This window comes from Protopterus annectens, chromosome 5.part0 (assembly GCF_019279795.1).
Source record: "Protopterus annectens isolate FY-2018-M chromosome 5.part0, PAN1.0, whole genome shotgun sequence".
In the NCBI taxonomy this organism is placed as follows: domain Eukaryota; kingdom Metazoa; phylum Chordata; order Ceratodontiformes; family Protopteridae; genus Protopterus; species Protopterus annectens.
In genome coordinates, this window is record NC_056735.1 from 1,367,084,324 (window position 1) to 1,367,094,887 (window position 10,564).

Here is a 10,564-nt window from a genome sequence, read left to right on the forward strand (position 1 = left end):
ATGAGTGTGTGCACTTGTGGGCATTATACCTTAATAGGGCAACAAGTTACACAGCATGCAAAAACAGAATTTTGCATCACTTGCCATCTGAAGCAGCAGCACAAGATCCACACTTAATTAGCATTTTCAATCATTTGTTTTATACTACCTTTTTATATAAAGCAGGACATTAGGGCAGCAGTTGGTTCCGAATTCTTCAGTCTCCAACAAGTACTCTCCGCTTTAGCATAAAGAAAAATAAGGATGCTAAATAGGTGTAATTTTGACATAAGTGAGGTTTCACAATGTTGTTGTTTTTTTTTTTTTTTAATAGATAAGGGTCGAATCTCCTCCACCCCACTATTTTTTTTTTATATTAAACTGATGGGGGTCGACTCCCCTCCATCAACAATGACCACTTCCAGACAACAAATCTGAAACATATACTTGATAACATGCCACGCTTAAAAATTGGTACTTATTTTATTTATAATAATTCCAATCAAGACAGCAGTCTGCATCCACTGTGAAACCCCACTTCATATTTTAAAATTGATAAACATTCTTAAAACAAGCAAAATGTTATATCAATAGTAAGGTTACTTTAACCTAACTGTACTAAAATTTTAATCTTAATCCAATTAAGTTCTGTTCTGACTCGGGTTTATGGCAACCACTTCCAAATTCAACAGAAACTGAATAATACGACTGTAAACTGGCACTGAAAATGATGGTGTGCATAAAAACAAACTTAAATTGGCCTTCAGACATTTCTAAAGTTAATCCCCCAGTAAACCCTGAAAACAAAATTCCAACTTATAACCACAGCTTGTAATGCAACCTCCCCCCCCCCCCCACACACACACACAGTTCTATTTAGCAAAATCACTACAGCAGCAGCTAGGGGCACCATCCTACTGTAAATTCCATTTGGTATGTGCACATGTAAGTTAAGTTGCCGTATTAACAAGAGACACCCCCCAACACAAAGTACTTCTGCAGCCCAATACCTGTTCCATGGAATCCCGGACTTGCTGGCTTAAATTAATAATCCAGGCCCCTGAACCCAAAATCTCCAAAACCCCATCTTAAAAATGCCATGCAGCATGAAAAAAAGGGACTAAAGCACAAAAAATGAAATCTAAGCAATATTCTTCTTTTATTATTTATTCAACAATCAGAAAATGCAATGTTCCTGGTTTGGTCACCTAGCAAATCATATTTATAAGATAACACAGATAAAGACTGAACGTACAATTCTCACCTCTGTGCCCCTCTAACAGAATATGGAGGAGACAAATTTATCAAAACAAACCAAAACTGATTCAAAACAATGTCTGTTTTACACTAATGCAAACCAGAATCCCTAACCTATCAGCATACATCTCCAATTATACTGTTTGATCCTTACCATGATGTGTGGAGAATAGGTGTGTTCTGTCAACCCTACAACGCAGCATGGCAGGAAAATCACCTGGAAAAAACTACCAAAAAGGGGTTAATAGTAACTCATAAAATAAAATTTCAAAGACTTTGAACATGCTGACGTGCTTACTACAGCCATACAACAATTATTCTTGGATAGGACTACAATTTATAGATATCTGTCAAACAGCTTATTAAGATGTCCAGCTTTATAGTTTTTTTTTTTAGTTCAATACTCTTAACATGTTCAATGTTCAGTTTACAGTATCTGAAACATTAAATATAAACTAAAAGTAGCAGGTACTTGACCCTACATTTTAAGTGATGACGCACTCTGTGCGCATTTCGAGCAGAATTCCACGGACACCTGATCTTTGTCCACATGAAGACATACCCCAGCCGAACTTTCCTCTCGAGTTTTAGCTCTTTTCCTGGGCAGTGCGTAATCGTGGTCAGTTTCGCTACATTCTTTGAAAAGAGAGGTAGTAATCTTCATCCCGTTCACACCACTTAATCGACACAGAATCTGAGCAAGGGTACTTTCATTAGCAAGCACGGCTTTCAAATAATTCACTTCACCTTCTAATTTTTGAACTCTTTGATTCAGCAACCTGTTTTCCTCCTTCAGTCCTTTATTCTCCGACGTCAACACGGACACTTTACCTTCAAGCCCGGTAATGTACTCCTTTTTCTTGAGTCGGTTTAAGCGAGCGGCAATGGCGTTTTTGTTGCTCCTTCCTACATCATCGCTAAGCAATTGACTTCGTGAAGATTTCCTATTCCGTTTTTCGGATCCATGCACACATCCCGCTGAAACATTCAATATCAGTTCCTCCTGATTACCGCCATCCCTTCCCAAAAGGTGCTGACTACAAGCACGGGAGCTGCACCCAGTAAAGCACCCATGTCCTACGTCAGGCAGCTCTGAGCCTACAGTCCAACTCTCAAAAGAAAATATATCGTCTATTTCAAGCCCACAGATTGCAGACTCGTCCTCTTCTCCAGAGAGAGCACCGGCCAGCGTAAACAGATTACTTGCACTACAATCCCTACATGCTGCAACCTCTTCAGAGTGCCGGCTTGTTGAAGTGCTTTGTTCAGCCATGACAGCTATAACCTCGTCAAGTCCATCTGCAAATGATCCGGAATTAATACCGGGAGTCGGCAACTCGTCCTCTACCAACCGAACTTTATCTGGTTGTTTTGGAGTTTCTGCTGCAGACCCAGTAGTTATATGTCCAGCCACCAAACTTTGTCGCATTGTTAAAACGATTCTGCAAAACCTGCCCCAATTATTCGTACATTAGTAGTGAAAGCGAAACCCAACTCTTTAACTTCAAAGCCAAGGCCTACACCTTGCAAACTGAAGTCTTGGAAAATACACAAAAACGATATTTTCATCTCGTAAAGCAAATGAGGTCCATGAAAAGTCTTTTACAAAATGACTGTACAGAATTTACTTTTCCGTCAAAAAAACAAACATCTCTAAAGATGTGATGAATGTCGTAATTGCAACACAAACAAGACTTTTCTAGGCAAGTTAAAACATGTACTAAGCGGCGGAAGTGAACTCATCATGTCTTTCCTCTAAGCCTTCTGACGTGTGACTGCAGCACATTTTTCAGAATAGGACGGTTGTTACCTTCGGCCATGTATATAACAGGGTGACAAAAAAGTGCAGAGAGAATTCAGTTATGTAGAGCTTCAGCCTAACATCTCAGTTCTTAGCTGATCAAGGTGGGTGTTAGGACTTTTGGAGCCCGCAGCAAATGTAAAATAGGGACTTTCGGAACACTTTATTTTATTTTTATTTTACATTTGCTGACCGGGAAAATCCGACTGGACACATGTCCATTTTCAGCGGAGGCCCGGGGAGAAAAGCTCCACATTTACAGCAAATAACGTAAGGGATACAAAAGCAAATGTCATACAATTTACAAAGTTATAAAATAGCTTACGGGATACAAAAGCAAATGTCATACAATTTACGAAGTTACATATTGTTACATTAATAGCACATAGGAGAAACATAGCATGTGCAATGAGGAAAAGAACATAAGAAATGCATATGACCTAAGGAAGTAACATCTTAGGAGTAGCACTCACAAAGTACAGTTGTATAGCAGCGGAAATTGAACTATTATATAGTAGGAGGTTGTCAAGCTTCATGTTTTGGGCATGTATTCGATTTGGTAATACAGTGTTAGATCATAAAAGAAAGAGTTCAAGTCCTAGGGATATTCATTACTTGGAGCGTGGACTTTGGCTTCATAAAGAAGAGTTAGTCTGGGACAGAGCACTGACATAGCCAGTGTGACTTGAAATGGAGTTTTAGATCCTTTTTGAATTGGACCAGGGAGCTTGATAGAGTGAGGTTAGAGGGGAGGGAGTTCCATATTTTACCAATAGTGTTGGCAAACAGAGTATCTCCCCCTGAGTTATGGGATTTGACTGTTTGGATAAGTAGCCTATTTGATGAGCGTAGGCAGCTGAGATTAGTGTACGGTATAATAAGGTTTTTCAGTGCTGGAGAGTTGCCAGGTTGTTTGAGAATTTTAAAAGCCTCAAGGAGTTGGCTCAAATGGAGAAGGTTTGGCAGTTCAATCCAGCCCAGGATTTTTAGGTTTTGGCAGTGGTGGGTCCTGTAAGGCATGCCAGTTGCAAATCTGGCAATGTTATTATAGCAGCTTGTAAGTTTGTTCAGATCAACTTTATAAAGGTTAGTCAGTATGGGGGAGGCATATAGTAGGGTTGAGAGGAGATGTGAGCGGGCAATGGCTACTTTGGCTTTTGGAGTTAGGAAAGATTTTATTTTGTATAGAGACCCTAGTTTCTTGTTAATGGTTTTGATGGTCTGGTTAATGTGCATGTCAAATCGCAGTTTATTATCAATGGTAACTCCAAGTAGTTTGGTATGGGATTCAGGGGAGATGATAGTCCCGTTGTTGGATTGTATAGTAAAGGGAGTAGGAGAGGGTTTCTGGGTAGGATGAAAAAGTAGTAGTTTGGGTTCAGGATCAGGTTTCGGCCTGATAACCAGTTTTCTACTGTAGTCAAAGTGAGCTGGGTTGTGGATAGTAGGTTGACTAAGGATGTATCAGAGCAGAGTAGTGTAGAGTCATCTGCATATTGAATGCAGACGGCCTGAGGGATGACTGTATGAAGATCATTTATAAAGACTGAAAAGAGAAGCGGTCCTAGTATGGAACCTTGAGGGACCCCTATGGTATTAGGTAAGAGTTGAGAGAGCTGATTCTGCCAGTGTACTGCCTGTTGTCTATTGGAGAGATAAGCATGAAACCAATGCAGGTATTCCCCTGGTCGCTGTCACTCCACCTAAGGAACCTTTTAGTTTACGCTGCTAGGAGTATGCAGACTGATCTGTAGCTACAGTGCTCTTGCATTAAGACTGGCCTGTCTACCCCACTATGTTGCCCCATCTCACAGAGTGACATTCACATGCACTGGCAGTTGAGTCACAGCAACGATACATCACAACACCACTTTGTACAGAAATGGACTTGGATGAAATTATGCCATAGGTGCTGCCTACTGGTTCTTCACCACATCTTCAAGTGCTCCCCTCTATTCCCCCATCCCAAACTCCTCACACCTTGCAAATTACAGCTTTCTTTCTTTTCTTACATTTTGCCTTTCTTTTCAGGAAGCCGTGGCTTTCTATATACTCCTAAAATTGGTAACGTTTGGAGAAAGGGTGGTGAATTGCACTTAATAAATAATGACGATAATTAGAGCTGCTGGCTTCTTTTGCATCATAAAATGTATATTGATTTGCATTCTCTTATTCTGTCAATGTTTCAAATTAGTAGTACTAAATGTTTTAAAAGTGTCCTAGGATGCCACTTATAATAAGTTCACCTCCATCAGCTTATAAGTGCTTAACAACTACTCCTTATGTCAAAACTCTACTGTTTGGAATGATCATTCACTGTGGTTCATTTCTGTAGGAACTAACGTTCTAAAAATAAATGCTCCCATGTAAGTAGTTAAGCACTAATTAATTCAACTCCAGTGCCTTTTAGAATGATCGCTCACTATGTTTTTGTGACAGTTTCGTTAATTTTTCATTTTCTCCTTTGAGTTCAGGAAACACTTCATAACCATTTTTTTGGCATTTCTCTTTGGCATTATTGTATTGTATTACACCTGAATATCCAATGCATAATCATGAGGCCGGTGAAAACTTCAACATGAATATTCATTCATTCAGTCATTACTCGCACATGTCACCAGGTGTTGGGTGGTAGGCAGGGTTTGGGTACGCCTTGCTCCGGCACATCCGGGGAGGGTACTACAATACAATACAATACAATACAATATCACCCTATGTTGGCCCATGTCACAGAGGGACATTCGCATTTACTGGCATTTGAATCACAGCAATGGTACATCACAACAACTCTTTGTAGATAAATGGACTTAAATGAAATGGTGCCACAGATGCTCCTACTGTTTTGCCACCACATCCTTCAGTGCTTCCCTCTGTTTCCCTCATCACAAATTCCCCACACCATGTACATTATAGCTTTCTTCCTGTTCTCACATTTTGCCTTCGTTGGCTTTGTATTTACTCTGGTGACTTGTGGATAAAGGATGGTGAATTACACTTAATAAATAATGACGATAATTATAGTTACAGACTTTTTTTGCACTGCAATATGTATATTAATTTACATTCTCTTATTCTGTCAATTTTTCAAGTTAATAGTGCTAAATATTTTAAAACTGTCCCAGATTGTCACTCCTGGGGATTCAGTAAACTATGTGTAAGCTTCATGCGAAGCATACTTAGAGTTTATGTGTTTGCGCAGTGAACAGCAACGCTAATTACATATTCATGCTGCACACCGCATTCAAACTTGAACAAGTACAGTTTCATGGCCGGCAACACAGGAAACTGCATATAGTAACACAGAAAGCAGCAGATGTGTAGACCTGTTGACCTATGGGCAAACTAGGTCTGCTGAATTGCACGGAATGCCACGATGATTACCAGGGTTAATAATACAGCAATGTATATGGTCCAAACACATTACAGGGCAGTGTCTACAGTGCAGAATCCCATTTCGGGCATTCTGTACAAAAGTTTGTAAATGATCCGTAACGGTACATGGCCTGCCATTTAAAATAAACAACCAGGGAAAATGTGTGTATTGAAAAGGGACACACAGATGAATTGTTCATAGGTTCGTAGGTTTATACTAGGCTATCTGCCCTAAGGCATTTATAAGCCTAGCCCAAATTTTTGTGGCTTACGCCACCCCTTATATGAAAAAATACTGTGCCCATTAGTTTGTTGTGCCTCTGTCCAGCAGTGACACAGAGATGATTCCCGGGGTAAACCTATGATCTCCCATCCACAGGTCTAGATTTCTCTTGAACAGAGTCAGCGAGGTGCTCTGCCTCACATGGACCGGGATTTTATTCCACAGCATAGGGAGTCTCTGAGTGATAAATCTATCCCTCCAGCACGTCCTATTTATATCCGTGCTAAGGTTTAAGTCGCTTGCTCTAGTGGTTTTGGTGGATTTGGATTTTTGAGGTGGAGCATGTCCATTAATTCGGGTTGGACATGGCCTTGTATGTCAGGCACATGTCACCTCTGAGCAGACGGTATGCGACTGAATAGAGCTGGAGTTTCTTCAATCTGGCAGCATATGACAGATTTTGGAGTCCCTTTATCCTTTTGGTGAGGAACTTTTGGGGTCTCTCCAATTGCTGCAGATGTCGGGTGAGATACATCCCGAATGGGGCATTGTACTCGATCATTGGTCTGATAAGTGAAGAGTACAGGGAACAATGACCTCACTAGACCTGGATGTGAATCCCTTCATGATCAGGTGGGCAATGTAGAAGGTCTTTCTAACCACTTTAGCAACGTGAGTGTCAAAAGAAAGGCCACTGTCAACCTGGGTCCCCAGGTCCCTGATAACCTCTTCTGTGCTTAGTGGATTGCCACCTATATGGTAGCTTGGGGTTACCTTATTTTTCCCGAAGGGTATGACTATACATTTTTGGCATTTAACTTCAGGCCATGGCTCTGGCACCAGCTATCTGTTTCCGTGAGTCCCTTCTGAAGGATATCCGTGTCCGATGCACTTTCCACTATGGCGCCCAGTTTGCAGTCGTCTGCAAACTTTGTCAGCCAAAGTCCTCCCATGTTGGCCTGTACTTCTGAGAAGTAGATGCCAAACAATAGGGGGCCAAGGACCGAGCCCTGTGGGACACCACTTGTGACCGGCTTGGAGTCTGACACAGCGCCAGCGACTCTAACCCTGTGGGTTCTGTCCTTAAGCCAGTTTGCAACCCATCTTGTGACATATGGGTTTACATTTAAGCTGGTAAGTTTTTCTACAATACCCGAGTGGGGTATTGTGTCGAAAGCCTTTGCAGAAGTCGACCAAGTTCAAAAGGCATGATCTTCCCTTGACAAAGCCAAACTGGGTTGGGTCCAATGTCTGCAAGTCCCCTATATCTTTGTTTATGAGCTCCATTATGATCCTCTCCATAGCTTTGCAGACTAGACTTGTTAAGCTTATGGGGCGGTAATTACCAGGGTCCGTAGAGGCGCCGCCTTTGTGGAGTGGGACCACAGTTGCCGTACGCCACTCCTTGGGCACGTATCCTGTGGTAAGGCTGAGATTAAACAGCTGCCTTATGTGCGGGTTTAATTCCTCATTTAGCTCGTGTAGCACACAGCCGGGGACACCATCCGGTCCCATTGATGCTGTGTTTTTAGCTTTAGAGAGAGCAGCTTTCACCTGCGCATTTGAGATGTCCGGGAGGCTACACTCAGCTGGGATAGTTATCTCTCCTTTAGGGGAGAGGGGTGAAGTTTGCACTGAACCTGTCTGCCAGTATGTTGGCAATGTCTGTGGGTTCAGTGATTTTTGTATCATTTTGGACTAATTCTGAGCATATCTGGGAGTTTCCACCCAGGTTCCTAACATAGCTGAAGGCCTTATGATTGTCCTTTGAATCCATGGCAATTTTTCTCTCAAAATTGGCCTTAGTTGATTTTATGAGTACTCGTATTTTTTACTAATAATGATCAGGGGTGACTTCCCTTTTATGGATTTTGTTCTATCATGTAATAGCTTTCTCCTCTTATTGTAAAGTTTGTTAATGGCTGGGGTCCACCAGACTGGACGTTTGCCCTTTGTGGAAAGAGTCTTGGTTTTATTTGGGATTGCCTGATCCATGCAGTCCTGGAGGTGTTCATAGAAGGCATTTGTAAGGGCTTCCGCAGCTTGGGTTGTGGTTTCCTCTGGCTCAGGGGCCTTGAAGGATACCACACTAGTCTTGAGTAGTGTGAAGTTTGCTTTAGAGAAGTTCTTCACTATGGTCTTTTTTGTTTGGGGTGGGGGCGGGATGTGGATTTCCAGTGAGATTAGTTTATGATCAGATCTCACCAATGAGACTTACTCTTTGTAGTAGAAATAAAGACCAGCAGGGCAGCCACAGCAGTAGACTCCACATTTAATAAAATATTCAGTAAAAATCATAAAAGAACAAGCACTTTTGTATACGACTATGCTTCTTCAGATCCTATAAAAAAATTAAAACCTACACAAGTTTAGTGAAGAACAACCAATCAGCATGTAAATCATATAATTACTTAATAACTTGATCATGAAGATGCTACTATCTTTTCTGTAATCTATGCCCATTTAAAACAGGCTTAATGCTTACATTACTGTTTATCCCTGGATACTTATGTGCCTGTAATCTCAGTATCCACTTTAATTCAATCTGCTCTAAATAATTATTGGTGTCCCTTCCTCTTAGATACTTATAAACATATTGTAGAACTTTAAAAGAAAAACAGTGTTCTGGATATTCCAGGATATGTTTTGCACGCACATTTTTAATATTTTTATTTTTAATATCATATAAATGTTTACTCAACCTGTCTCTCAGATACTGTATAGTCTTGCCGACACAAAAACAGGAACAAAGATTGCAGGTGGCCAGATACACAAAATTATTGGTATTACAATCTGTATAAAACCTGGGCTTGAAAGTAAAAGATAAATTAGGATGAATAAACACCTGGTCCCTTCTAACAACCTTACAAATATTGCAATTCCTACATGGGTATGTACCTAATCTTCTCCCCTCTATATGTCAAGCCTTTTTGTCATTACACAATAGCTGTTTAAGGTTGCTACTATTCCTATAGGTAAATTTTGATATATCACCTATAATACAAGCTGTGGGAATATCCACAGTCAACAGATGCCAATGTTTCTGAATAACATTCCTTACCAGACTATTGCTACTGGTATACTTCATAATCAATGGGATATTATTTATCCTATGCATATGTCTATTAGCATTGGTCATCCCATCGGTATCAGTAGCGGTCACTTTAGAGCAGATATATTGCCTGTTACTGGCCACATCATTATGTATGTTACTAATCATATGTTCATTATATCCTCTGTCTTTGAATAACCTCTCTAACCTATCAGTTTCTCTAGTCAAGTCTTCATTCTTGCTACATACTCTGGATACCCGTAAAATTGACTTTGCTAAAGGAGTGCTAAATATTTTGAAACTGTCCCAGATTGTCACTCCAGGGGATTCAATAAACTACGTAAGCTTCGTGCAAAGTATACACAAGGTTTATGTGTTTGCACAGTGAGTGTAAAAACTACTTTGTATCAGGCATAATAAGGGTTAAACTATCTTGTGTGCAAAGAAAGAATTTCTAAAAGAACTGTTTGACCTGTTTAAACAGGCTGACCATGAAAGAATGTGCAGATGTTAGCCTGCAGTCCGAGAAAGAACAGAACTTGTAATTATCTTATGACCCTTGCACATTTCTGTCTTAACTGAAACTGACCCTTGCATATTTCTGTCTTAACTGAATCAGTGTCTGATAAACATCTTGTTGAGTATGTATGTGTACGTGCAGAAGGGGCTATAAAAACCCCTGCAGTTTGTACAGAAGTTAGACTGCTGACATTCCACCATTGATGTGGCAGGTCTCCATGCATGTAAATAAAGCTTTTATTTGCTTATCGAAATCGCTGTGTTTCTTCTGGCGAATGTTGGAGAAATAAGTGTTTTTCTTTTAACATTTTCTGGCGCCCAACGTGGGGCCACCTCTTCACGGTGTGAATCACACAAGAGG

At 40.6% G+C, this 10,564-nt stretch overlaps 1 protein-coding gene across 1 annotated transcript; it reads right to left on the reverse strand.

Moving 5' to 3' along the window:
* Positions 1 to 931: 931 nt before the first annotated feature.
* CREBZF (CREB/ATF bZIP transcription factor) lies at positions 932 to 2,990 on the reverse strand. Its single transcript, XM_044071174.1, has 2 exons — positions 1,719 to 2,990; positions 932 to 1,463 (listed from the first exon to the last, which is right to left on the reverse strand). Exons 1-2 carry the CDS (start codon positions 2,663 to 2,665, stop codon positions 1,346 to 1,348), a joined length of 1,065 nt encoding a protein of 354 aa, XP_043927109.1. The 5' UTR covers positions 2,666 to 2,990; the 3' UTR covers positions 932 to 1,345.
* Positions 2,991 to 10,564: the final 7,574 nt, after the last annotated feature.